This window comes from Pithys albifrons, chromosome 14, assembly GCF_047495875.1.
Source record: "Pithys albifrons albifrons isolate INPA30051 chromosome 14, PitAlb_v1, whole genome shotgun sequence".
NCBI lineage: Eukaryota > Metazoa > Chordata > Aves > Passeriformes > Thamnophilidae > Pithys > Pithys albifrons.
In genome coordinates, this window is record NC_092471.1 from 9,705,534 (window position 1) to 9,733,401 (window position 27,868).

At 46.8% G+C, this 27,868-nt stretch overlaps 1 protein-coding gene across 3 annotated transcripts; it reads right to left on the minus strand.

Moving 5' to 3' along the window:
* Positions 1 to 1,139: 1,139 nt before the first annotated feature.
* TMEM255A (transmembrane protein 255A) lies at positions 1,140 to 27,679 on the minus strand. Of its 3 annotated transcripts, none has more exons than XM_071569477.1 (9): positions 27,516 to 27,679; positions 22,495 to 22,637; positions 17,831 to 17,893; positions 13,482 to 13,571; positions 11,618 to 11,680; positions 10,509 to 10,597; positions 6,982 to 7,144; positions 5,558 to 5,701; positions 1,140 to 3,839 (listed from the first exon to the last, which is right to left on the minus strand). In XM_071569477.1, exons 1-9 carry the CDS (start codon positions 27,565 to 27,567, stop codon positions 3,681 to 3,683), a joined length of 966 nt encoding a protein of 321 aa, XP_071425578.1. In that variant the 5' UTR covers positions 27,568 to 27,679; the 3' UTR covers positions 1,140 to 3,680. The 3 variants fall into 3 exon arrangements, with proteins under 3 accessions (XP_071425578.1, XP_071425577.1, XP_071425576.1); XM_071569476.1 differs by lacking the exon at positions 27,516 to 27,679 and adding an exon at positions 26,897 to 27,070 and having other exon boundaries at positions 6,982 to 7,141; XM_071569475.1 differs by lacking the exon at positions 27,516 to 27,679 and adding an exon at positions 26,897 to 27,069.
* Positions 27,680 to 27,868: the final 189 nt, after the last annotated feature.

Sequence of the window (27,868 nt, forward strand, 5' to 3'; positions counted from 1 at the left end):
TAGGAAATGTTAAATGTGAAAACCTTTCTTGGTTTTCCCAGATCTGTGATGTATATAGTTGTATAGTCTTTCCTTAACATACTTTTTAAAGTTGTGTTTTACTTTTCATTAATCAATACTTGATATTAGTTCTTAGAGCTTTCTAGGGCAAAAATAAAAACCTTAAATTCTAAAGATGGGTGTGGCATGTTTCTTTTTAATTGCAATTCAGCTTCTACAGCCTTAACATCTTTAATTACCAACAGTTTGCATCTTCCTTTTCCAGGTCTTTGGGAATAGCAGGGAATCCATTGGGTGGGGGGCAGTTTTTTGGGCCTGAGTTTTGTTTATTTGTTTTTGTTGAACCCTTTCCAAGAAAGCAAATTAGCTGAACAACTCCAGTGTGTTGTGAGCAGAATGTTGTGATAGACACAAACCCTCAGAACAGGCAGAGCTGCTGTAGAACAGTCTGACCAACTGCTACTGTCATTGCAAATGAGCTCAAAATGAAGAAAAATATACCCAGTGACCAGCAAAACATACTTAGTGACCAGTGCAATGAATTTCAGCTCACTCATGGTTTGGGCTTCTCTTCTGCCCAGCTGCTGACGGGTCATGATTCACGCGGGTTTGGTTGGTGGTGACCCGGCTAACAGGGAAGGGATCAGTTACTTTGTAAAGACTTATTACTACAGGTCAGAAATGCAGTTTAATAAGTAACATATCAAATGATGTCTTAGATGCTTTTATCTCCTTGGCATAGGGTGTCCACCTAGCTCTGCTAACATCAAGGAACAGTGACATCATCAGGACGGAATTAGGCCCAAAGTAAGTGAAGGAGGCACCAAGACTCCACTGGCTGGATTATTAATCTCTGTGATAAAGCAAAAAAATCAGTAGTAACGACTTTAAAGTGCTTGAGGTCAGGGCACCACGTTACGTGGGTAGAACTGCACAATTACAAAGTGGGGGTGTTTTGGACTTTCAAAAACTAAAGAAGTGTCTTTGGCTCAGCCTGGACACATTTTCAATACAGCCCATAGAGGTGGGGTTTTTTTGTTCGTTGGGTTTTTCTTTTCTTAGATTTTTTTTATTCATGATGCAATTATACTGGAATTCCGCAACTGACATTAAAGATGTTTGCAAGACAGAAAAGTTGCTAAAATGTAAAATGCAATTTATAAATGTTTACAAAAGTCACACAATTTTATTTAACTTTGGTAAAGTAATAAAAGGGTACATATGAGCCACAACCTTGACATTCTTATAAGAAATGATGAGTACAGTGCAGAATGTTGCAGTTACATTAAACGCTTTGTTTTACTCAAGCAGAAGGAAACAGGTAATTCAACAGAAAATGCCACCAGTAATTTTTTTGAATGTGAAAATGGACTTGTCCTTTTATAGTGAATTTAAAGCAGCAATGTAGTTTTTGCTCAAATATTCCTTAGAAAAAATGAGAATTTGGATATTTCCTAAGTTTAATATTTTTCAACGCAAACCCAATAATTTCCTAATTGTTTCTCTGCCAGTAAGTTATGTTCCCCTCAGGAGTTTCAGTCCAGTCCTGTGGTGTCCCTTAGTCCTTCTAGCCCTCTTTAGTTGACAGGCACAAATGGTAGAGTGTTTGTCAGAAGTGAGACAGGACTGTTAGCTTTTGTTTCAAAGACACAGCAATAAAATGTTTTCTGATACTAAATCAATGTGCCCTTCTGATTCTAGTTTTGTGGGGAGTTTTATCAAGAGAAGTACAGTCTGTTTTGAAATTGCCCATGATCTCTTTATCAAGATTTAATTCAGCAAAATGTAATATAAAGTGGAGGATGCCCTAGTACATAATTTTATTTCCAATCTGCAAATTTATAAGAGCTGCACTTCAACAATCCATAGTAAAACAAAATATGTCCAGGATATGTCTTGCATACACTACTGCTTTAAATCCCATGGGTTGTATTCCTTTCTCCAGCTGTTTAGTTTCCTTTCTTACTGGAGAAAAGTTACACTTACTTCTGGATAAACATTATCCTTTAACAAACTAACATAGCTTAGTATTTGACAGTGGAAATGATAAGGTTAACACATAGTCTAGCCTAAAGGCTTTGCAAATGCATAGGATTAAAAACAGCAGTGTAAAGTGTGGGTGTACTTTGAGAAGTGAGATCAGAGACTTCAGTGTTGGTTTTCCATTTTGACAGCACTTGAATTGATTTTATTTTTTAATAGATTAAAAGTAGAAGCCACAGTTTAAAATCCAAAAGGATTTTTCCCCACTCCACTAGCATATACTCCACTTTTCAATTCTGAAAGCAAGATTTAGGTGCTTTTTGTCTACATCAGTTGCAAGTAAAGGTAGGCAACTGAGGATTAGAGTCGACAAACTGATGCCAAGGAAATCAAATCTTCAGGAAATAACGAGTAAAATGTGGATACCTTATTTTTATCCCTGAAGTGAGCGGTTGGGAGCGCTCAGGGTGAGCAGCTCAGATCTGAACGCTGTCATCTGAATCGCTTCCTGGAGTAGAACCACACTTTACAGGTCAGTGTGTCACATTCAAAGCTGACCTTCTTTTGTTATGCAGGATGCATGCAAATTCTGCTGGAATCTAGATCAATCAGCACAGTCATCAGCTGAAGATTAAATGAAAGTCACAACAGTAATTGCAAATTCCTCAGTTTCATCCTATATTACAGGGTGTTGAATTTTACTGTGTGAGACTCACATCTTGGAGAACTAGTAGTGGATATTCCTTATGTGCAGCCCATATTACAGCTACTAAAACAGTGCTTATTCAGGGTGCTGATTCAGTCCATTAAAAAAGTTAAAAGTACAACCTTAAAAAAAATCCCAAACAAACAAAAGGGAAATAAATAAATCAATGTTTTCACTGCACTGTTTCAGTGACTTGTGGACAGCTCCTGATGCTCTTTATAGGAATACAAGGGTGATTCAGGCAGTGTGAGCACCCAAACTATTTGACTTTAGCTTTACTTACACAGAATTCAGAGAGAGACAACTCCATTTCATCTTCTATCTTAAGAAGCATCCTGAAATAACAACAGCTTGCCTATTAAAGCTCCCCACTGCCCCCAAGGAATATTCCAATTATTTTGCTACATATAGGAGACTATCCTATGATGTTATCTCCTTTCAAAGGGGTTGAAGTTGGAGACACTGTCGCAGTTCCCCCCAGATTTTTCCAGGCTATAACCAAAGAGTCATGTGAGCTGGGTCCTGTGCCCTCCTGCCCAAAATCTCAGCCACTGCAGCCTGGAGGCCAAACAAAACCAGCACTGAGTCACGCTGTTTGCAAGTGCCTTTACAGATTGATAGTCTCTGACAACTATTGATCTTGGCTACCCTTACTTCAGCTTGGCACAAGATGGAGTAAGGCAGACCAGAATCTCTCACCTGTGCTGAATCACTTTATTAGAAATCAAGGACTACATGAACCAAAGAGGCTGAAATTTAGGTCACCTGCTACTCTCCAGCAGTTTAAAACATCAGCAGTCTGTCCCCTTCATCACAGGCCATCGTTAAACCTCTCAAATAAGTCTCGCAAGAAAGAACAGTCCAATCTAATATTTGTATTCGCAATTATCTTTTGTATCTATCCTCCCTCTGCCTCCCACAGTAAAATATAAATACAAAATGTTCACAATTATTTCAATGGCAAGTATTTTTTTCTTCTTTCCCACATTCTTTACGGGGTGTAAGGTGGTGGCTTTTCAAAAGGTGGAAAATACGGTGGCGAGTAACGAGGTGGTGCATTGGAGGCCCACATGTAGCTGGGGGATGGCGACAGGGACTGGGGGTCATCGGAGAGGCCAGAGGGTGTGGAGGCTGGGAACACGCTGGAATGCTGCAGAGAGACAGCAAGGAGGCTGAAATGTAACCACAACCTCAAGGACCTCAGCAAAGTGATACTTGATTACCAAGCAGTTCAAAATTAACATTTCAACTTTCACAGCTGCAAAACGTGTACATACAAATAACAATTCAGTTACTTCCATTTGCTCCTGTGCTGGTTTTGGCTGAGAAAGAATTAATTTACTTCATAGCAGCTGGTAGGGGGCTGTGGATTGGACTTGTGCAGGAAACACTGTTGATATTTCAGGAATTTTTTCCTTATCACTGACCAGCTTACCCAGAGCCAGGGACTTTTCTGCCTCTCACCCCACCCCACCAGCGAGGGACATGGGGGCCAAGGAGCTGGGAGGGAACCCAGCTGGGACAGCTGATCCCAATTAACCCAAGGGATATCCCAGACCATATGACCTTTTGCTTTGCTTGGGTACATGGTCTTTGCTTTACCTACTAAACTGTCTTTATCTTGACCCACAAATTTTCTCACAATAACCCTTTTGATTCTCTTCCCGATCCCACAGTGGGGGAGTAAACAAGTGTGGGGCCAACTGGCTGAGGCCAAACCATAACAACTCCTCTGGCCACTGACACACCGTGGACTTGTGCTGCTGTTGGCCACCTGAACAGGCCACCTGCAGAGTGACCTGTTGTGCTTGGATGCACCACAGCACGCTGGGGCAGAGCCCAAGCACCACACCCCCTTCAACATGGTGGCAAAGAAAATGTGTTATCATCACCACTGTGGTGCTTCCATCTGACAGAAGAGCTGAGGAGGAAATGCCATCATCTACTTCAAGTGGATGTTGACAGCAATGTTCACAAGGACATTCCAACAGCACAGTACCATGACTCAAAGAGGAAGGGATGCATTACAGCAGAGGTGATGTTTGCAGAGACTGCTCTTAGACCCGCTGAAGCACATGGAAAAAACTCACTACAAAATACCTTTTCAGGCATCATGTGTTTTCAGGAGCTCAAAAAGTTTGTCTCCAATAGCTCAACTGTCTCTCAAACACAGCAGTTGGCCCAAAAAAATATAGCACCTAAGCCCTCAGATGCCAGTGTCAATGCCTACTTTTAACATGGCCTGAGCCATGGGCAAGGCAGGTAGGCAGCAGGTTCTGTTGCCTTCATTTCAAAGACTGCTTTAGGAAAATATTGCCTTAGTAAGAGAGAGCTCTACTGTGGGGTGATGGCCCCTGATAAGGCCTGATGGGTTGAGGAAGATGCCTCAGCCCCTGGAGGGGTGCTCCAGCAGAAAACAAAAAGTTTTCAAACTGATGAGATTAACAAAGGGTGGAGAGTTAAGAAATAGCACGGCCCCCCCTCTGGGATATCTTCTATAACTGCTAAAAGGAGCCACCTCCCCTTGGACATCTGTATCACCCACTAAAGGATTGACTTTTAGTCATACAAACCACGTGAAAGAAAAAAAAAAGGTATAAAAAGTGTTTGGAGTTTAAACTCCAGTAGGAGAGAGAAAAATGCCAGCGTCTCTGTGAGGGTAACTGCTGCAGCTTGTTCTGTCTCCCTCCTCCCTTTCACGTGACAACTACCAAGGACCAATGCCTAATAGGAAAGATTTGGCATTTGCTACAGGAACAAGAAAATTAAACTGTGTGAATGACAGGAAGACAGGTCTCCAGAATCCTTCAGGACTGCCTGGATTTAACCTTGCTGCTAAACAAGGAAACATCCTGTAACGTTCCCCACCTGAAAGTCATATGCAGAGTAGGGAGGCAGGTGAGGAGTGCTGTGGTAGTAGGTGTTGTAAGATGTCACCTGTGGCCTTGAGTAGTAGGACACCGAAGGGTGTGCATTTTCAACCGTACAGTTCAGTGTAGGGAGGGAGGGAGTCTGTTAAAACAAAAGGAAAGAATTTCAGGCTACTAACCAAGTCATAGAAGAATGACAGCTGAATGAAAGCAGAAATGATTTAGAGGAGCACTGTGACTTTAGACCTCAACTCTGTTGAATTAGCAACTGGCAATCTGGTTCCCTCTCAGGCAGCAGCCAAGTCCTGAGCTCACTTCGTTCTTCAGGCATCATTGTTCCCTCTCAGATTCTACAGAACAAGCTGGTAATAGCCCAGTGCACCCCAGTACTCAGACAAAACAGATCTGCATCTTCACAAGCAGGAAAAATGATCCATTAATTCCCATTACTCTATTATTCAGTGCATTTTGAGATATTTCAACTCCTCTTGTACTGCTGTTCACAAACATTTCTATACATCTTTTTTTGCGTAGGTTTAGAGACTCTCTGGGGTGGATCAAATCTCAAAGGGCTATGATGCACAGCTGGGAATGTGTCTCCTGCTTTATTTGGGAAGATACTGGTGAGTCTGAAAAGAGTTCAGAGTTCTGAAATAAGGCACCCATAGTGCACGGCCCAAGATTTCTTTGTAAGAAAAATAGATAGCAAGAACAACAAATGCTCTTTTCTGTGTGTCTCATTTTGTATTATTCCAAATGAGTCACAAGAGACTGATAAAACCCCAAGGGTAGCTGTTGAGTTTTCAGTTCTCCCCACTGATCTGTGCTATTCAGAACAGAACTGCATGGAAGGTAGCCTGGTTAAGTGAGGAAGTTTTAAAGCTCACACTGTTAGAACAGTGTTTTATCCATTATCTGAATTTTGGGTTTGATCCACAGTTCATCCTCCCATATTCCACACCATGAAGAAACTAGATGGAGAGTTTCAGCCTAACACAGCTGCTTAAACAGCCTGTAAAGCTCAGAACTCTACTACTACTATAAAATCAATAATTCACAAGCAACCACCACACATTTCCTTGTAGAATGTGAATGCTATGAAAAGGAAGGTCAATTTTTAAGAAGAAGGTTATTTTTATTCATCCTGGTATTGCCAACACCTCTGAGAAGGTTCCTGCTGAAAATACCATCTCCCAGTTCTGTTCATCTTTTCTAACTGTGCTCAGGTGGTGACACAAGATCAGAAAAGTGAATCACTTTCCCTTTCTCCTCAGTTATATCCTGCCCTCCTTTTCACCCTGATTGCAGTGATACATAGATCATTTGCATTGAAATGCCACTAGCTGTTCTCATGATTATTTCTAAAAGGCATTTTGCCTGATTTTTTTTCCTTAAGGCACACAGAAATTGATACTCTCTTACCATGTCTTTAAAGCCTCCAAGGATTGCTGCTGTAATGATCCCCAGGAACAGGCCCACTATGTTCAGAATTGTTGCGGACCAGAGCAAGTGGTAAAGGTGGATGATGTCCTGGCAGCTGCTGACATCAATGTATTCATAGTAGCCTCCAGAAATCTCTACTCTGCTAGATTAGGAGAAAAAAAAAAGAGAAAAACCTGCACCACACATTGTAAAACCTAAGCACTTCTGCAATTCAGTGATAGCCTGGACCTTACTACCGAGGGAGTGGGGATAAATCCTGCTAGATCTGAAACAAAGACAGTCTGCAAATACCCAAATGACCTTGAGTCTGAGTCTGCCAGTGATTTCTATCATATAAAATCTTCATAGAGCCCCTGGAGGCTTCACAAGGACAAAGCAGACTTGGAATTACCCAAGGAAATCAGTCTGTGCCTCAAGGAGCATCAGTTGCCCCTCAGGGCAGTGCTGGCTGCTCCTCACAGCCACAGAGCAGCTGGGTGGGATGGGCCCAGGACAGTACAGCTGGTGGGACGGGCACAGGGCAGCACAGCTGGATGGGATGGGCACAGGGCAGCACAGCTGGATGGGATGGGCCCAGGACAGTACAGCTGGTGAGATGGGCACAGGGCAGCACAGCTGGATGGGATGGGCCCAGGACAGTACAGCTGGTGAGATGGGCACAGGGCAGCACAGCTGGATGGGATGGGCACAGGACAGCACATCTGGGTGAGACAGGCCCAGGACAGCACAGGGGGGTGGGACGGGCACAGGACAGCACAGCAGGGTGGGACAGGCACAGGACAGCACAGCTGGATGGGACAGGCACAGGACAGCACAGCAGGGTGGGACAGGCACAGGACAGCACAGCTGGATGGGACGGGCACAGGACAGCACAGCTGGATGGGACGGGCACAGGGCAGCACAGCTGGGTGGGACGGGCACAGGGCAGCACAGCTGGGTGGGATGGGCACAGGGCAGCACAGGGGGGTGGGACGGGCACAGGACAGCACAGCTGGATGGGACGGGCACAGGGCAGCACAGCTGGGTGGGACGGGCACAGGGCAGCACAGCTGGGTGGGACAGGCACAGGGCAGCACAGCGGGGTGGGACGGGCACAGGACAGCACAGCTGGATGGGACGGGCACAGGACAGCACAGCTGGGTGGGACGGGCACAGGGCAGCACAGCGGGGTGGAACGGGCACAGGACAGCACAGCTGGATGGCATGGGCACAGGACAGCACAGTGGGGTGGGACGGGCACAGGACAGCACAGCTGGATGGCATGGGCACAGGACAGCACAGCTGGGTGGGATGGGTCCAGTACAGCACAGCGGGGTGGGATTGGTCCAGTACAGCACAGCGGGGTGGGACAGGCACAGGGCAGCACAGCTGGATGGCATGGGCACAGGGCAGCACAGCTGGCCACAGGGCACATCCAGCTCTGTGCCCTGCTCCAGCTGCCACCCTTTGCAGCTCTACAAGGGCTGGCTGGAGCCCTGGCACCCTGGCAAGGAGAGGTCTTTCTACTTGCATTTTAAGCTTTTCCACACGCAGAAAAGAAATGGAGAAAACTCAGTTGAATCCAGTTAGGTCATTATTTTGGAAAAACAAAAGCAGCTCCTGTAACATATAGACTGGAGTCTTACAGCACGATTCTTCAGGAATGACTTCTCTCTGACTGCTGGGCAGGGCACAGGCTGGCTTTTAGCATAGCTTACCAGAGGTACTGGGCTACAGAAATTCCCCTTCATAAAACACATTTCTCAGGGACAAACAATACTAAGAGCTTATGAGTGACTTATGTCCCAGCTCACATACAGGGTTAGGCTGAAACTGCACAAAGGCTCTGAGGAAATGGGGAAGAACAAGATCATATTTAAGATCAGGCAGGAGATCCAGGCTCAGGTTCCCAACAGACTCCATAAGGCCTTCAGGAACCTGGCCCCTTTCACAAGAGATGCCTTCATTTCCTCATTACTCAATTTTGACTTCTACTCCTACTCTTTTTTCTCATATTCCACTGTAGCAGGCCACTGCAGGAGACATTGCAACCAGGAGACAGGGATTTCAAGCAGAATTGAGACAGGGCATAACCACAGGTCACAAAAACCTGCATGTTGGCTGGCATGACCTCTGGGTGACCCAAGCACACACCATGACCACCTCCAACAATACAACCTGTATGTGCTGCTTGCAAGAGCTCATTTCTATGGAAATGTGTGAGAGCTCTGAGCTCTCAGTGAGCCTAGGAGCACCAACGAGAACATTCTGCATTGTTTGGAGAAGTACAGCATGTACTTATCAGTGGGAAGGGGCTCAGAAATCAGGAAAGATGTAAGACTGCCCTCACTTTTTCCATACCAGTCTTGAGTGTCCGTGCCTTTCTTAATGAGATCCCAAAAGAACCAGCACTTTCTCAGTGCAGGATATTTTTGTGGTACTAAGCAAGATTAAGATGGTAACAACTGGTATCTCATATCAGAGAGAGCAAAATGGGTCAGAGACAGGACCCTGAACCAGTCAGACTGGGGCAAAAAAATCCCGAAACAAAAGAAAAATAAATATAGAAAAGTTTCAAGCTTTTCTGTTCCAGTCACTTCTCTGTGTATCAGTCTCTTCAGCCAGTAAAAAGGGATTGTGTTCTGTAAACTGCAAAGAAAGCCATGAGCTTCACCCCTCTGCAGTGGCTTTCACATAAAACCAAGTCCTACAGAGACCAGGGATCACGTTTCCCAGCACGGGGAACCACCCACCCTCTCCCAAGAGCAGCTTTTGATCTTCCTCCACCACAGTCAATGATTTAAGTGGGGGCCAGCCCAACTAAGTACTGTGAGAAATGCAAAGCCTGAAACAGCCCTAGGCAAGAGCCAGCACTAAAAAAAATCAATTTATTAATTGCTTGCTGACACACATTAGACACTCCACATGACACAAGCAGCACATGCTGTATGCTAGGCTGGCTTAGGCACAGGAACCAAATCTGGCTGTGATCACTCTGTGGTGGCTCTCGATTGGTAGCACCTTCTGACTCATCTTTGCAAAGTGCTGGTTCACCTTCCAACCCCGTGTGACCATAAAAGATTCTCCAGACAGAGAGGTTTATGAACACTCCTCCCTGTCAGCCAGCTGGGTAATGAAATAGTGACAAATACATCCATAATCTTCTAAAACAAAACAAACCCCAGTGAGCAAGCAGTGCCAACAGAGAATTAAGGTTTTCCCCTCAACAGGGGGAAAAACTGGGGAGGACACCAAGCATGAAAGTAATGGAAATTCCTGACCTCTTCATTTTTCCAGCTGGGCTGGCCCAGACCATGCTCACCCATAGCTGGGATGCCTTTGGTGTACTTCACACCCGTCTTTATTTGGTTAGCTTTTGTCTGGGACTCCTTGTGGGTGGTAACCACAGCCTGAGATCCCTTTCCACAATAACTGCCATTAACCACTACTATCCTGGCCTTTCAGGCACCTGCAGGCCAGACACCTGCTCGCTCTTCCCACGGCCAAGAGTGGCATTTTTTGCTTACTTCCCACAGTTGTACAGGTCACAGCAAAAGCAGGTATTGGTTTTTATTTTTGGTGTGCAGGGGGCACGGCGTTGTGGGTGACAGATCGCCTGTGTGAATACAGAAAAAAATACATAAAGCACATAAGGACATAATCCCCAAACAGAGTTTCTGCTGCTATTTGGCTTGCTCTACATGTAGATTTTGCACTGATCTCCAGAAGATAGCCCTGGACTGATTTTCTCTTATCTTGCTCCTACAAAATTCACAGTTACTGGAATAAAGATGCACTGGACTCAAGCACACCAGCATTTCCTTTCACTGTGGGGAACTCACAGATAATCACATGCCTGCACAGGAAGGGGGTTTTGCAACTCTTACAAGCTGCCACGACCTTGCTGAGCTAACAGCCCTCACCACACTGCAACTCACAGCAAAGAGTTGTCAATAGCATGATACAAACTGAGGGCAAGATTTCCATATTAGTGCATAACTGACCAAAGTGGTTAATTGTCTGCCCGTGGGTGGCAACAGCCAAGGTCACATGGACAGGCTTTGGCCTGAAAAGAGAGTGGACCCCTCCAATGCCACTGGGTAGTACTTAACTTAGCACCTGAAGCAGGCATTCTAATTTGCAATATAGTGGTTATTCAAAACTAATTGGGAACTTGCAAGGAAAACTCTGAGAGTCAATCAGGGCACAGCAAAGGCAGACAAAGGTGTCCATAAGCACTGTCAGTACGTGGCAGGATCATCCATGCCAAACAGGCTTCTCTTTGGAGAATACAATAGCAGAGGTACAGAGGCTGGTACATGTTGCTCATACCCACAGAAATTACTGCTGTCTGAACTCTTAACCCACCACCTTGCTTCTGTAATGAATGCACAGCTGAAGATCTACAGAAACTGGTGTATTTTCCTATCCCACATCCCCTTCTCTCCATCTGCTCCTTCGCTAATGAGGCAGTACCAAGCACAGAGGAATTCACCCACTGAGCCCTCCCAGCATGCTGCTCCCAACTCAGGCCCAGTCTCCCACCCTCTCCTCACTTTTCAGACCTCCAGGAGGACATTTCAGCAGCAGATGCTGCCTCCCTTCATGGAGACAGCACAGCTAAACCTGCTCTCACCTCTGGTGGGGTCGTGCTCTTGGAGTAGTACTGACATCGCCCCGCGTACAGCGGCCTCAGGTCCTGACAGAGGAAAGGCAGCAGGATTAATATTGCAGCAAAACAAAAAAACTCACCTAAAGAGTCTGGGGAAATTTAGAGAGACTCTGCTCTCACACCAGAACCTCCATGCAGTGATTGCCCTGAGCCACCTGCCTGAGCCTTGGGTGATGTTTGACCCTGGTCCTTGGAGGGATGTATTTGTTCCAACTAGCACAGGAGGAGCAGGGTCTTAAGCTGGGCTCATTTGGGTGATGGTGGCCATCCTGAAGGATTCTTTCCTCATTGCCCCAAACATCCCAGAGCTGCCTGACATGTTTCTGAGGGTTCTTCACACTGACTCATAACAATTTCTCATTAATTGCTGAAAAATTTCTTCCCTGGGCTCTCTGGTGACTTGTGGGAAAGCTCTGGAGGATTACCAATGACTCATCCTGCAAACAAACAAGCATTAATGGCCCCTGTTGGGGCAGATCGGTCTCCAGGGTGAAGCCTCAGAGAAGGTAACACTCCAGGTGTACCTGGAGCGAGGAGCCCTTCCCAGCAGCAGCCAGACTGGTGCTCTGGGTGCCTGATCCAAAGCTCGGGGTGGCAGGGCAGCAGCAGCAGAGGGTGAGGGAGCATATCTCCAGCAAGACTGACATTTTCCACTGTCAGGTGGTACAGTGAGGCCAAAAAGCCTGTCTGTTCATCAGGAGGCAGAAACTAGAGCCCCTGTCACCCCACCTGCTCAGCTCTGGTTGCCTCAGACACGCAGACACCCCCAGGGCCAGCTGGGAGGAGTTGCCAGCTCATGCCACCACCCACGCCTTGAGGTCAGCACCTAAAAATCCCAGAGCTCAGACCCACACAGCCAGGAGTCAAAGGAGCTTCACCATTTTATCAAAGCTAACGCTTCACGTGCCTTGCGTGGGGAATCGGAGATGGCCAAGACTTGTGGTTGCATCCAGACAGATGGACACCCATCACACATCTGAGCAGAGCTGCCCTTGGCTCTGCCAGCAAATCCTTCCACCCAGCCACCCTTCCACCATGGGAACACTCAGGGCAGGAGAGGCGAGACAGCTTTACAAGGAGAATAATGAGCCAGCTGGCACAGGGGGGTTCCACTTCATGGGTAATTCAGACCGTATGAAAATCCTGTGCATTCTGATCATAAACAAAACCCAAATCTCTCTTTTTAATCCCATTTTGCCAAAAATTTAAAAAAAAGTCAGCAAACTGCAGAGTTTCGGGAAAAAATCTGTCTGAACTTTAAAATTTGAATTAAAAAGCTGAAATGGAATCATGTTTTTTCATTTCTGTACTAATAACTGAAGCTTTTGCACTTGCCACTGTACTAGTGATTGGACATGACACCAGTAGTTCATCTTTTTTTAAGTTACTAAATGGAAACTTAGAACAAGTGTTTCTTGTTTAGACTAATGCTTTAATGAGCTTAGTATGAAATTGCTTCATTATACAGTGGTTGACTCTGCATTAAGAACTGCCTCTGCCTACATTTAAAACAAAGAAGATGCTACTGCTTGTATTTTGTCCCTTGGCAATGGCTGTAATTCACATTACATCTTAGGAGTTGTGACACTCAGTACAGACATAAAGCATACACAAAAAAAGTTTCAAGATCTTAATTATTTTTGCTAATTTTAAAATATCTTTTGAAAAAGATACATTTTTCTAAAGCTTATCATTTAACACATAAGCATTCAGCACATGCCATATATTTACAGGGTTTGATGTGTCCCAATACAGGATTGCAGACCCCATCACTTGTTTTCCCAGAGTAAAAGCACTGCAGGGCCTGTGTTTTCCTGGAGGCACTTACAATGTGTCTGGCAGCGAAGACACCGTCTACTATGGCACAGCAGAAGGCAGCAATGACACCAAAGCTGATGAAGACGATCGATGCAACCAGCTGAGAAGGGAAAACAAGCAAAGTATCATCTGCCGCTCCACAACCAAGTGATTTGTGCCCTCTCCACAAGGATATGTAAACCACAGTCAATAAGCCCTCAGGCAATCAATGACCCAAATGTTTGCCTGGGCTGCACAGACTGGTCTCATTGAAGGCAGTGGGATGTGTGTCTGCTTCAACAAAGCAGCTGGAGTAGCAGCCCTGTGCCAGGATGGTTCTCTGGGGACTTGAGATAGTAATGCAGGTTTTTCTATGATTCCAAGAGGCTAAACTTAGTCTGAGGATACACCTCTTCTGGCTACCACTGTCCTTAACTATTCCCTAACACAATCCAGATGGATCTTATGTCTGTTTTTAAAGTATCTCAGGATTTTTAGGTTTTACCTGGATGTCCCTACATGAAAACAGAGATTCCTCCAGCAACCTCTGTGTGCAGACCAGGTCAGCTTGAGCAACGAGTGGAGATGCAGAAGGGGTTGCTTGAGACAGTGGAAATGGTCCCTGATTACTTCAGTTAGCTTCAAAATGAGACAAAATAAAATGGTTTTCTAGATGAGACAAGTATTCAAGACATGAAATGATCCCAGTGACAGTACGAGCACGTTGTGGTCACCAGTAACAAGCTGTGACTGGAATATTAGATGCTGTGCCACAAACTACTTGCAGATGGCAGCAGGTGACAAGTTTTCCAGGATCAGATCCTACACTGGGATGCTGTTTCTGTCAGCTGTAAACACCTGCATTTCCTCCCCACTCAGCTCCACCATCTCCACATCTGGATCCCAACTCACAGTACAGACCCGCACTGTCTCCACTGTCACTAAACCAGTGAAATCATACAAGGAGAGAAAGTGCAGCTTTTCACAGTCTCAGTGGAAGAAATGGGGTTTATGGCTTATTTTGTAGCAAGTTTAGTTTTCCTCTGTACTGTCCTTTTCTTCATACACACATTAAAAGAGGATATTTTCCCTAAATAGCATGAGCCTTGGAGATGGGAAGTGAGCCAAAACCTAAATATATACAATTAGGGTATTTGTCGGTCATCCCTGCTTGCAGATAGGAGCTGCTAATATGGTTGTTTAAAATAAATACAAGGTTAATGATGATAATTTCATAACAGCCCTACCAGGAGATAAGGATCTAATGCTAGAAATGAGTTTGCTCACTTTATTTACACAGTTTCCTTTCTCTCAGCCAGAGAAAGAAAAGCCTGAAAACCAAATACTGAGAATTTATGATGAAGAAAAATCAAACAGCAAATAGAAATATACAAATTATTTTTAAAAAAATGTCAGTTTTCAACTTGCCTCCAAGATTTTTTATTTGGGGTTGATAATACTGTTACTGTAGCAAGCAGAAGTCCCTCTTAAGAGCTGTGTGATGTTATGGATTGGTCTTCACTCCTGAGGAAGTCAGCCACACTGAGTAGCATTTGGACAAGAAAAGCCAAACTGTGTTCAAACAGTGCAGGAACCACCAAGCAGGAGTGTCCTGGGCTGAGGTTCCCTTTAGGCAACAGTACAGCCAGTCATGGGTTTTGAAGCTGCTGGTTCTCACTTTTCCATGGCACGGATGACTGTCATAAAGCCACACAAACTGCTGACTCCTCAGCTGGAAACTGCTGAGTGGGCAGCTGGGCTGTGGTCAGAGCTGCCTGCAGCACAGCTGGGCCTCCCTGGGGGGAAGAAAGCTCTCCCTTCCTTGGACAAGTGGGAATTGTGGATGCATGGCATGAAAACCAATATGCTTGGGCGGGAAAAACCAGAGAGGTCTGTTCCTGTCAGCAGCCTGGAGAGAAGTAAGGAGTGAGTGCTGCTTCATGGTAGCTCTCCCCATCAGCCACACTATCTTGCTCAACTCCTCACACTTCCCAATCACCTTATGGACAGAAATATGCACAAGAACACAGCTGCAGAAGTTGCTTTCAGCTTTTCCTGCCCTCAGCTGCATAACAAGCCAGACCCAGGCTGCCTCTGAGCAAACTAGGACACGGGGGAAGTTCACAGAACATAAAAAAAGTAAATCCTGCACTGCCAGTGGCATTATGGAAACATGTAATAGATGAAGCTGCCACTGTAAAATGCTCCTGGGCAAGCAGGAGGTGTGACTAAAGCACAGGGACAATAAGTGACAGCTACTGCATGTCCTCTCTGCGGTCAGAGTGGAGACACGCTCGCTGCCAGCCGAGCCAGCAGTGACGCAGTCCCTGCAAAGCTGAGTCCTGTGTGCTTTTTAGGACACACAATGATAGAGAGATGAAAAGATCAAACACAGGCTGCCCAGGGCTTCTTAGAATAACCAAACAGGCAAGTAAGAGCCACGCTGTCACTCGTGGGCACTCCTGTGAAGAGTCCAGGACTAGCACAACATGGTCCTTGCTCAGACAGACATTGACATGCTGTGAATACACCACCAGCAAGAGGCTGAAACCCTGCTAGGACAGAAAGAACAGGACATGTTGCTCTTGCAGAGCCAGGGTGAAAAACAACAAAAAATATCCACTGGGAAGCTCACCTCCCCTGCACCCTGTTTGACTGTGGGAAAGGCAGATGTCTCCTCCTGCAGGGTCTGCCTCATCCCTCTCCCTCTGGCTCCGCAGGGAGCCCACTATTTGCAAAGCAAAGACTGTGGCAGCACAGCCCAGCCTCTGGATTTGGACAGGCAGGAATTTCTCCCAATTCCCTCTGCAGCTGGGCCAACATGCCTTAGCCTTGGTCAGCAGCACACCCTGCACATCCCTGAGCACCCTCCCAGAGGCAGCTCCACCCCTGCAGAAGCAGTAGCAGCCCAGTGGGACAGGCTGCAGGGACAGCACGATCTCCCTCAGCCCTCTGCAACCTCTTACCAGGAACACTGCAGGGATGTCACTGCCAGAGCATGGGGAAACCACTGGGGAGGGGGATTGCACCTGCTCTCCTGGGAGAGACCAGCTGAGGCAGGAGAGATCTGCTCACAGGGTGATCCAGGAGCTGGACTGCTCCTCCCCACATCCTACCTCTGGACAGCCATGTACAGCACACAGAGAAAACAGGCTTGGAAAGACTGAGCTCCACAGCCTGCCAGGACTGCATCAGGTACCAACTTCTACTGATCTTTCTCCACCCACACCTTCTGCTAAATTCTCCCAAAAGTCTTCCCCCTGCCCTAAGCCCTGTTATTGACATCTCCAAGCACTACAGTCCCTACCTCTAGGCATGTGCAGCAAGATGTGGGTCATCTGCGAGATGCCATCAAAGACCCAGCCAAGTCCACAAGTGTCTTGTGGCAAGGCAAGTGTCCTGTGCTTGCCAATATGGGTAATCTGGGCCAGCTCCATCCCCAGCACAAGCTCAGTTGTGATCGTCTCCCCTGGTTTGTGCTACTTGCATGTTCACTGTTCTGAACATTGCTCCCAGCCCCAGCACACAAAACGCTCCTTGCAGCACAGGGAGGGAACCCAAGAGCACTGTGGGCTGCACATCTGGTCCAGCCAGCATCTCCTGCATTTTTAAGGTCCCCAGTTGCTGCTCTACAGTATGCAAAGTTTCTTGCGTTTCCTTCTTACTGGAAGAGGTATGTGGAAACAGGCACCAGCAACAGCCGTGTTAACCAGCAGTGCTGGAGAAATTGGCTGCTTTTCAGTTACACCAGTCTTCTTTGTGCTTTTTGTCATGAGGATATCTCAAGTGACTTATACTGTAGACATTTGTAGAGCAGACAGCTCTGAGCACTTCTGTCCTCGGGAAGGACTTCTGCTGGGCTCTCTAAGGGCTTTCACCTCCAGAGTGGTTGTTACACCAGCTGCTTGATCTTCTTCTCTAACCTCTGCTTAGAATAGAAGGCAGCCAAAAGCAATTCCTCCAGAGTCCTGGGCCTCTAAGTATTTATTTTAAAAGATTTAAAATAAGTACATTATTTTTATCTTATTTACTGTACTATGTATCACATACTGTGACAGCTCAAAAGAGAAGCCGTTGGGCATTAGTCTGTGAAGCACTGACTACTCGAAAACTCCAAATGCTCAATTTCAAGCTCTTTAAGACAAGTCCCACCAAGTTCAATGAGAGTGTGTATAGTCACTTTGTGCTTCCTTGAACATTTGTTTTAATTAAAAATATCAGGGTTAACAACCTTGCTTTCCTGGGCTGACAGAAACCATCTCTAGTTCTCAAAAGGTATGCAATACTACCCTGGAAGAGGTAGGAAAACCAATAATACTCTTTACATACAATACTTGAGTTACTGTCATTTTTTTAGAGAAGTTTTTATAAAGAACTTACCATTTGCCTTTTGTTTTCTATCAAGTTTGATCCGATTATTCCAAGAAATGACCCAAAACCAAGCTGAAAAACAATGTATTGTTAGATCAGGATGATAGCCAATGTTTTACAGACATACAGGATACAATTAAATCCAGAAGCAGCAAAAGAACACACTGCCGATGTGTGAGCACTTTTCCTCAGCAAGGAGTCAGTGGAGTCTCACTAGCAGGAGCTGTCAGGTGTACCCCACATATGGCACTAAAAGCATGTGTACAAACCAAAAGGATGAGCTCTAAATTCCATCCCCGCCCCAGTGATGCTGAGTAATGGCTGGTGGATGAGGATGTGCACTGCTGTCTTGGAACAACCCTATCAGCACCCAGGAGTCTCCAGATGCAAACCTTGCAGGACCACAGCACTAACACCTGCAGGACCAGGCTTCTGCAGCCTCACCGAGCCTGGGAGCAAGCAACTTAGTTTTTAACTCAGAGACTTTCTTGATGTGAAGTATGAAATAAGAGAGACTTATACTTTGGAAGATTTAGCAGTTTTCTACCTTCTCCTACTCCTCCCTCATTTCCAGAGGTGAGGATTCATCTACCAGGGTCTTCTACCAGAAGAACTAATGCCAATCCAGACAACAGAATAAGCTACTGCAGCAAAAGCGTCTTTTCATGCTGCCACAACTGACAACACTTATTTCAGCTCATTGAAGTCAGCCAGGAGTGTGATTTTTCACCTCCTTTCTCCACAGCCTTAAGCTATTTAGCTATGCTAAATAGAAGTTTCTAGGACAGAGCACCCCTCAGCCAGGCCACAAACAGGGACTCCAAGGAGGAACCGGAGACTATGAGGGGAGATGCAGAAGTACTTCTGTGTCATGCAGAGAAAGGTCTTTCGTTGGTCTAGAGCACATCCAACTCCACTTCATGAGTTGGCAAAATGAGAAATGCCAGGAAAGTCCTACAGTTGGACCTTTCACATGAAACAGGTGCAAATCCAGACAACAGACCAGGGGACAGTGAAGATCTGGGTGAGAATATCCAATAACTGGCCAACTCCTGAGGAAGCAGAATAAAGCACAAGACAAACTGCAGTGATTCAAGAATGAGACAACTAATCTGGAATTGATATTTTAAGATCCAGGAATAGAAAACAAAGGTTTAATAAATCCAGTACTAACACGCAGAGGCATGTGCAAAGATAGCAGACACAAATGTGATGAAAAGTTGGGCTTAGATCTTCCCCTGCCCTGCTTAATCCCAGTCCCCTTTGGTGCAGTGCCGTGGGCAACCAGGGCAGCTGGGATTGAAGCAGAGCAGCTGATCCAGCTGCTGCTTCCCTCCTGCCTGCCTTTCACTCAGAGCTCTTGGAGACCACTGTCCCCACATCAGAAACAAACTACCCCGGTGGGAAGCACAGCAATGAAGCCAGGGGCTGCTTACCACTGGAGTTGCAGACAGGCAGGGCAGGGACCCAGGGCACTGTTGAACTGCCCCAAACTGATCTGCCAGAGTTTCTGGGATTGGTATTGCTTGGGCAAGCAACAATTCCCACCTTCCTCAAGTAACAGGAGATTTATAGCTCAATTCTAAACACAAAACCTGTGAGATCCAGGCATTAACAGTGATGTGGATCCAGGCATAATTTTCAGTCTGATGATGTTTAGCAGAAGGAACTTGTGTGGCAACACACACCTAAGGCAAAGACTCCAGAAAAATGTTGTGTGCTGTTTGAGCTCTATCCATAAGAGAAATATCCACATGGTCTTTCAGAGCAGCCTCAAATCAAAAGGTGAAATACTTCAGGTAATCTCAGATAATTCATAAAGAAGAAATCTGAGCAAGTCTGCACATCCAGCAAGTGAAGAACTAATAAATAAGTGGAGTCTCACTGACAGGAATTCTCATTGCATTAATGGAAAAACTACTCATTCTTCTATGGACAGGACAAAGATCTTAGTAATCTCCATCAATTGCATGATTTGCTGGTGGATGTGATCCCCTGGGATGTCTGTCTGAAAGGAGGATGGAACAAAAAATGAATGTGCTTTTCCAGCCTGAAGCCAACATCTTTGGCAAGGAACCATCACAGAAGAGGTTTGGCAGTGAAAGCTTAAGAGAGGTCAGTTGTTTACACAGATTCTGCAAGCTGTTATAACTTGGAGACAACACAAGTATCTCACAATCTCACTTCATAAGGGTGCTTGCTCCCTGCACCTGGTCATTACTCTTGTCTGCTGAGCATCACTGTTGTACCCCAGGCTTCCCTATCCCAGGTCAATCATCCAGGCACAGGTGACACTTCCCACAGAGACACATCTGGGGCGTTCACTGATGTAGTCGTGAAGGTGTGGGTGGTCATGGAGGACAGTGAAGGCAGCCTGTCTACAGGACATGTCACTGGACCCTCTCCTTCAGCTTCTCCAGATGTATCAATGAGGAACTGAGTTGGTTTGGAAAAAAAACAATGTCTAATACTCAAAAAACCCAACCAAACAAAACTTCACTCATGTGTGGATGGTCTCCAGTACCTGGTTCTGGCCTTCCTTGGAAGAAGAGGCCTGGGAAGATAATCCTCTGCATTAGACAGTCACTTCTTTGCATGCCTCCTCCTCACACAAGAGGACACAAGGAACACAAGTTGAAGGAGCAAAGAATGGTGCATTAGGCACGGCAGCGATGAGACCTCTGATGTCTGAGTTCATGAAGCATTTGGATAAAGCTCTTGGGCACACCGTCTGATCCTTGCACAGGGCCAGGAGTTGGACTCAGTGGTCCCTTCCAATTCAGCATATTCTGTGATTCTGTAATTCTATGTCCCATAAGATGATTCCAACCATGGAACTGGTCCACACACCAAGAAGTCACCCAGCACACAAGCAGACTTCTCACTCTATTTTTTCCTAACCTCACCTACCAATGCAGAGTACTCAGGCTATGACTAACAGTGATGTACCACTAACAGTGCACAGAATCCCTGATGGAGATGCCTGCAGGCCCAACAGTGTGAGGTTCTGGATGACAAGAGCTGCAAGGAACTACTTCTTCAGGGCTATGGAAGTCACCTGCTCAGGGACAGCTCAACATGTACTCAAGCATCCACAGCAAGCCCTTTTTCCCAGTAAAGGGAGAAATCTCAGCTTGTTATGAAACATGGGCTATTTTAAGCACCTGCTGAAGCATCCAGAAGCACACTGAAATGTTTTCCTGTGCAGGGAGACAGGTGAGGTCATCACACATTTCCATGCAGTGGATTAACGAACTGAGAGGAGGAATTTGGTGGCGAACACAAATTGCCAGGGTGCCTCTGAATAAAGTAACTCAATGCCTTTCCCAAGTCCAGGAATTCATTAATTCCCTGAGTTGACTAAGTCCTAAAAAAGCGTTTGTGATGCTGACGTTCCCAGTCCATAAATAGCATGGAAGATGTCAAGGGGATGTGAGCAACAGACTCAACCCATCTGCATCAGTCTGCAGGACCTGCTCTGAAGCACGAGGTTCAACTCAGGCTGACAGGGTGTAGGCTAAGTGTGGAGCGTCTGAAACCCTCCTCAACACCTTCTTTCTATATTTCTCTAAAAAAGATCAGGCCTAAATGCAGAAACCAGAAAACCCAAACCGAAGAGGCCCAACGTAATCCGCAACAATGTTCCACACTAATGGCTGTAAAAGGGGCTTTCTTCAGTCATATAAATGATATAATCTTGTAGAAGACCTTGGTCACAGAGAAGCATAAAGTTCCCTGAGACCAGCAATGCATGGCAAATAAATCAAACAGCAATAAGGCAAGAACAAGCCTCCACCTAGTTATCTGGACTAGTTTCAAGGCTCCAAATTAAATGTGCAACACTCCATAGCTGTTACACCACAAACCTCTAACTGGGGGCTGGTAGGTACACTCAATCTGTTAAAGCACCCAAATTGACTGAAGTTCAGTGCTTCTTTCTGAGTATATCTCAGACATGCACAGGAACAGACCAGGACCTGCTTTCCAGTTTGTGTTAGACTTTTGCTCATGCCAGGAGGGGCATGATGTATTTGTCCCTTATGCTTCTGCAGGAGAATATAGATCTAATAGCAGGAAGGCTGGACATCAGTAGTTTTCTCTAAATTAAGCCATTTGAAGCAACAAGATTGTCCTTTCCCCTTTTCAGCTGTTGATAACCAAAAAGAAGAAATGGATGTGCTCATAGCTTTGAAGTACATGCTCCCCTGGCAAGCTGCCACAGCTTCTCATCCAGAGACTCCAAATCATTAAACACTTCTGCAAGTGAACTTCCATGACCACAAGTCACATGAACAGTATTCCAAGACCTGGTCTCTCAACTGTTCTTGGCACCTATGGTCCCTCTTTGCCTTACTTCTGCCTGGGCTTAATGTGATCTATGTAAACAAAGAACTTCTAAGGTTGCTTCTACTGAGATAAACCCATTTACCTGTCACACCGTTAGCTCAAAAGCATGTTATTACCTAAGCTCAGAGGAAGCTGCCACTTGGGTGGGATTTTTGCATGAGAATGAGCAGCAGGTGCAAAATAATGATAAAACAAATAAATCAAATGGCAATGAAGTAGCTGAGCAAAATATTCAGGACATGATCACCCTTTATAACATTTGCAGCATTACAAGGGACTTTGTAGGCAATAAGTTTTCTAGACCTACCTAGGAGTTCTATACTTACAATAACCCCTGGGTAATAACCTCCAACAGTCACATTTTGGGTTCTTGTTGTAGCAGCTAGGCCCACCGTTAGAATTAATACTGACACAATGAGGAGAGTCACAGTTACGTAGAGGGAATTTCTTTTTCTTCTATTGAACGACCCTAAAAACACACACACACAACAGAATTTGCTGATTCCATCTGGGGACAGTCACAACACCACAAATTTCTCCTCCCACCGCCAACCACAGCAGGGTGAATTTCCTTTCTTCTAACTTGAGAATATTTTTGGGTTTGGCTGTCACTTTTCACCTTCACTAACATGCTTTATCAAGCATTACTAGGGCATCTGAATTCCCATTTACTTATCATTGCTCTGACGCAGATGAAGACAGCCCTAAGAACTGTAACTCTGCAAAGCTCATTTAGATACATCAGAGCCTCCCAGCCCCTCTGGCCTGGGGCAGTTGAGCTAATGAGAAATATTCCCATTAGGCATTTATACATTTTCTGATCTGTCTGCTTACATCAAGCTCAATAACCACACTGTATGCTGCTTGTTTTGAGCAGGAAAATCTTGGCTGTAATCATAAGGCATCCACAATTTTCCATGCAAATGAGACATCACCAGTAACAGCCACTTCTCCTTCTCCTGTAGTATCATCCCCTACTTTCAGCAAGGACCAGGTATTTTTAGATGCTTGAATAATGAATTTGTGGATTAGTAAAACTCATCTACAGCTGCCTGATGATGAGCTTTTTTTCTTTTACATATTTATAGATCTCCCAAATGAACATAAATATAAAAGAGTGATTCCACCAGCCAAGAGGAAAACTGGCTGCGACGTTACACTCAGCAACATCTTTAGGTGTTAGAGCTCAGTGTTAGAGCTCAGTGTTAGTGCTCTGCCGTCTTAGTATCACTTTGTGGCACAATCCTTTTGATCATATTTCGTGTATTACATAGATATAGCCCAGCACCTGCAAGAGTGGTTGGTAGGATAGTGGACTGTAACAACCCCCTGCTGCACTCCCTGTGGCCATCCTGAATCCCACTCCCACAGCCTGGGGGTCTCCAATATGCCCAGGGAGTAGGAAAAGGTATTTCCCACCCTGGAGGATCCCAAGCCATGTGCATGTTCCCGGGCCTCCCAGGGTGTTTCAGAGAAGGGCAGGAACATGTCCCAAGGGCAAGGAGCTGCTTTCACCATTGCTGAGTGTATTCCCTAAAGCAAACCATCTTGGGAATCCCCATGTGAAGTGTTCAGGGGCTCTGTGACAGCCTGTACATGGTGAGATAAAACACATGCAGGAAGGCCATGATGGAAGATTTGACCAAGCCAAACACAACTACCTCGTTCAAATTCTCCAGAAAGAGGAGCACACCAGGCCTTGCCGGGCAGTTTCTGTCTTACAGATGTACACCTCAGGTGCTACAGGCCCTTCTGTAGGGTTTTGAATATCTGCAGAGCAGACAGGGAGATCTATTCACCCTAACAGCTACACCAATGCAGGTATATGGACACACACTGGCACAAGCTGTCCTTTCCTCCCCAGGGACAGCTCTTCTCAGGGAAAGGTGCAGCAGCTCCCCACGGCTCCTCCACACCTGCTCCAGCCTGACCCAGCAGCCGTGCTGCTGGCAGGAGTGCTCCCTCTCCATGCTCTGGGCTGGCATGGCTGCCACCAGCTTGGGGCCGGATCATTTCTTCCACCCCAACCAGATGAGCCTGAAATCACAGATGAGTCCTAAACAAGGAGGTCACAGAATGGGTAAGGCTGGAAAGGGCCACTGGAGGTCATCGAGTACAACCTCCCTGCTCAATCAGGGTCCCCTCAATGAAAGGCAAGAGAGGTTTATAAAGAAAAGCACCATCCTTTCTGACCAACCAGTGTCTCTGGAAAGCTCTCCACCCAGAAACCTTCTGCTCATGTTCCAGAGCCCAGCTCTGACTGAACCAGTGGGACATCACTGGTTCTACGAGCAAGGAGCCTGACAACTAGTTAGCCCTTAGCTGGAATAAATAGCTATAGGTACTGATTTCAAACAAACAAACAAAAAATAACGACTGAAGAACCTTAAGATGCAGGGTGAATCTTTCATCAGTGATCCTTACTTTTTCATGCCACGCTTTTACAGCTTGGAGATAAAGGTACGCAACTGTTTGCTGCTGGTTGCAGTTGGGGTTATTCTTTTTGTTTTCCTAAATCTGCCAAATATGTTAATAATAATAAGCCTTTCTGTATGTATTGCCTCCCATGTGCCATACTCCAGTTCCAATGCAACCATTTAAAAACAAGTGTCCCACAAATGTCCTAGAATTCCATAGCACTGGGATCAAAATTTAGCTGAACAAAACTTTAGAACCTTGAGAAAAATTGCCACTTCTTACATAGATTAGTTCTGAATTAGTTCTGAAAGGAGAGACGGAATGAACCCATCTTGCTTCCACATGACTACCAAACTTCTGTTTACTGCTACAATTTGGCTGGCAAATGAGCAGAGGGTAAATAAACCCAGCCATATGTTCCTTGCACAGCTCAAACTGTGCATGGTTGGGCTGTGTGGGTGTGCAGATGTTTGTGTGCCCTGCAAAACCACCCTGCAAAACCACCCTGCAGAGCACGGCCGAGTGGGCGACGTGGGCACACGAGCACAAAACGGTGCTCCTGCATGGCCATCACAGATGCTGCTAAAAGTTACCAGGAAACACCTCCAAAATGTGCCATTTGTCTCAAAACCAGAGTGTTTTTCAATAGCATTTCTGCAGAAGAACAATCTAAAACAAGCAGCTTGAAACATTGTTTATGGATTCCAGACTTGGTTTAGCACCACCTATTTTCCACTCTTCCTTTCCACATTGTTTCCCAGCTCAGGACTGGCATTCATCAAAATGCAACAAAGAAACAAAAGGTTTCCAACTGGAAAATTTCTGAAAGCTTGTCAATATTCCTCATAAAATTAAATTAAAACAAAACAAAACACTTTTATTCCAAGTTCTGACAAAACCAGCCATAATCCTTCAACTTGATATTGAAGAGAAATGCGAAATTGAAGAGATAATGTGATTACCTCCACTTCAGCTCTGTACTGGGACACTAATTACATTTTTCTTTCTCTGAAAACACATCTTGCAATGTGTGTAGAGTGAAAGTGGTTTTGTACTTCTGTAAGGATGCCTGCAGCTGCTTCAGCATACGTGGACTCACTATCTCTGCTGATAACTGCTAAAGGGCTGCCCTGGCAAAATCCTCTCCCTCAACATTAATTTTTGCTGAAAGTATTCCTCATTAGATCATTCTCCTCTTTGCTCCTGAGCTTGGTATAGCTCTATAGACAGAAGTGGAGCTATGACAGTTTTGCTATCTCTGCTTTTAAGAAACAGCAATAGTCTTTTCTCAGTGATTTATCCCAATTAGATACCTCAAAACTTGCAATGTTTACCACAGCATGAGTATACAAGGTGGTCTGAAACACTGCTTAATTCTGGGAGGGAGATACAAGGAAATCAATGCTGTCCATAGCCTGGCTATTGCTTTTGCTAAAATGGCACTCCAAATGTGGACTGGTTTTAAAAAGATCATTTTTATCTTAAGCATCAGAAACATCCTCTTATTATCATTGCCATATATAAGCCACTCTAAAGAAAAGGTTGTAGCAGGTTTTTGCAGATTACTTTAAAAGTTTGCAATCATGTATATCTTTGTACTGCCCTTGATTTACTTCCATTTTTCCCTGATCATTAGAAGAAAATAGACAAGATGGCACAAAACCAGCACCGACCTCTCCATCTTGTTCTTTGGGGAGAGAAGCCAGAAAGCAATAAGTGCAAAGCAGACCAAGGAAGAAGCCACCTCCAACTTTTACCCCGAGAGCACCGGGGGCAGAAGGCACCGAGCCTCTCTCTTCCCAGTCCCTCTCCTTTTGCTCCATTGCTCCATTTTCCTGCTATAAACGCGTCAGCGTGGGAGCCGCGACCCCAGCGCCGGACTGCGGGCCGGCCGCGACGGGCGGGGGCTGCGGGGCTGGGGGGCTGCAGGGCTGGAGGGCTGCGGGACTGGAGGGCTGGGGAGCTGCGGGGCTGGAGGGCTGCTGCCGTGCGGGGGCTGCGGGACTAGAGGGCTGCGGGGTTGGGGAGCTGCGGGGCTGGGGAGCTGCGGGGACAGCGCAGCTCGCCAGGAGGGACGGGGGGTCCCCGAGATCACCAGCGGCCGCCCCAAAGGACGCAGCGACCCGCCCGCGGGGGTCTCGCCGCGGGGGCTGTGGGCACACACGGACCGTGCCCCGCAGCACACACGGACCTGCCCCGCGGCGGGGCGGGCACGGGAGCGGCGCGGCCCGGCCGCTGCAGCCCCGGCCGTGGCGGGGACCCCCCGGATTCCCCGCCCCGCACGGGGCTCTCCCCCGGCCCGGCACTCACCCACGGAGTCGGGCAAGGCCACGCCGCCCGGGCGTTGCTGAGTCAGGGACTGCCGCATGGTGCCGGTGTCGGTGTCGGTGCCGGTGCCGGTGCCCGTGATGGAGCGGCCGCTCCCGCAGCAGCCCGCGGGGCCACGGCGGCGGCTCAGCCTCGGCACCGCCTGCGCCTGCGCGCCCGACGGCAGCGGCGGGGCCGGGCCTTACCGACCCGACCCGCTCCGCACCGACCCGACCGGCTCCGCACCGACCCGACCCGCTCCGCACCGACCCGATCCGCCCCTGCACCCCCTGGCCACGGGCAGCGCTCGGGCACGGGCACGTCCTTCCAAAGTCACTGCCCTGGGCCGGGACCATCCCACTCGAAGAAGCGCAGTGACAGTGCCCCAGGGGTCCTTGGGGAGGGAGGGACAGAGCCCTGCCCCATCTCTGGAAGGGGATGGAGCTCCTATTCCATCTCCGGGAGGGCCAGAGCCCATCTCCGGGAAGGCCAGAGCTCCTGCCCCATCTCTGGAAGGGGACAGAGCTCCTGCCCCATCGCCGGGAGGGGACAGAGCTCCTGCCCCATCGCCGGGAGGGGACAGAGCTCCTGCCCCGTCTCCGGGAGGTCCCGGTGCACTCACCGGCAGCCCGGCCACAGGGGCTTCTCGGCTCGCTGCTGTTGGCTCTCCTCATCTTTCTCCAGCCCCTTTGTCTTCAGCAGCTCCCACCCCATCTGCAGCCCTGCCACTCTGGGACATTCTGTCCTTCGCCAAACGTCTCCCTGGCACCTCTCTGTCACCCTGCCCTTCCCATCTCTCTCCTCCCTGTGGTGTGTGTGACAGTCCTGAGCAGCCACCCTGCCACAGCCACCAGCCTAGTGTTTATTCTCGGTGCTCTGGGACTCTGGTGGCGATGCCTGTTGCTGCCCGTGCCCTGTCCCATGGAGGCAGCAATCCCCTGCCATCTCCCTGGATCTCTGCCCAAGGAGCCAGAA

Bases quoted from the DNA above. Each gene is read 5' to 3' on its own strand.
- TMEM255A (XM_071569475.1), bottom strand. From the start codon at position 26,954: ATGCGGCAGTCCCTGACTCAGCAACGCCCGGGCGGCGTGGCCTTGCCC. The intron at 13,572-17,830 runs GTAAGTTCTTTA...TTCCCTTCTCAG, and splicing joins TAGAAAACAAAAGGCAAATG to CTGGTTGCATCGATCGTCTT. The intron at 11,681-13,481 runs GTAAGTGCCTCC...TTCCTCTGTCAG, and splicing joins TCTTCGCTGCCAGACACATT to GACCTGAGGCCGCTGTACGC.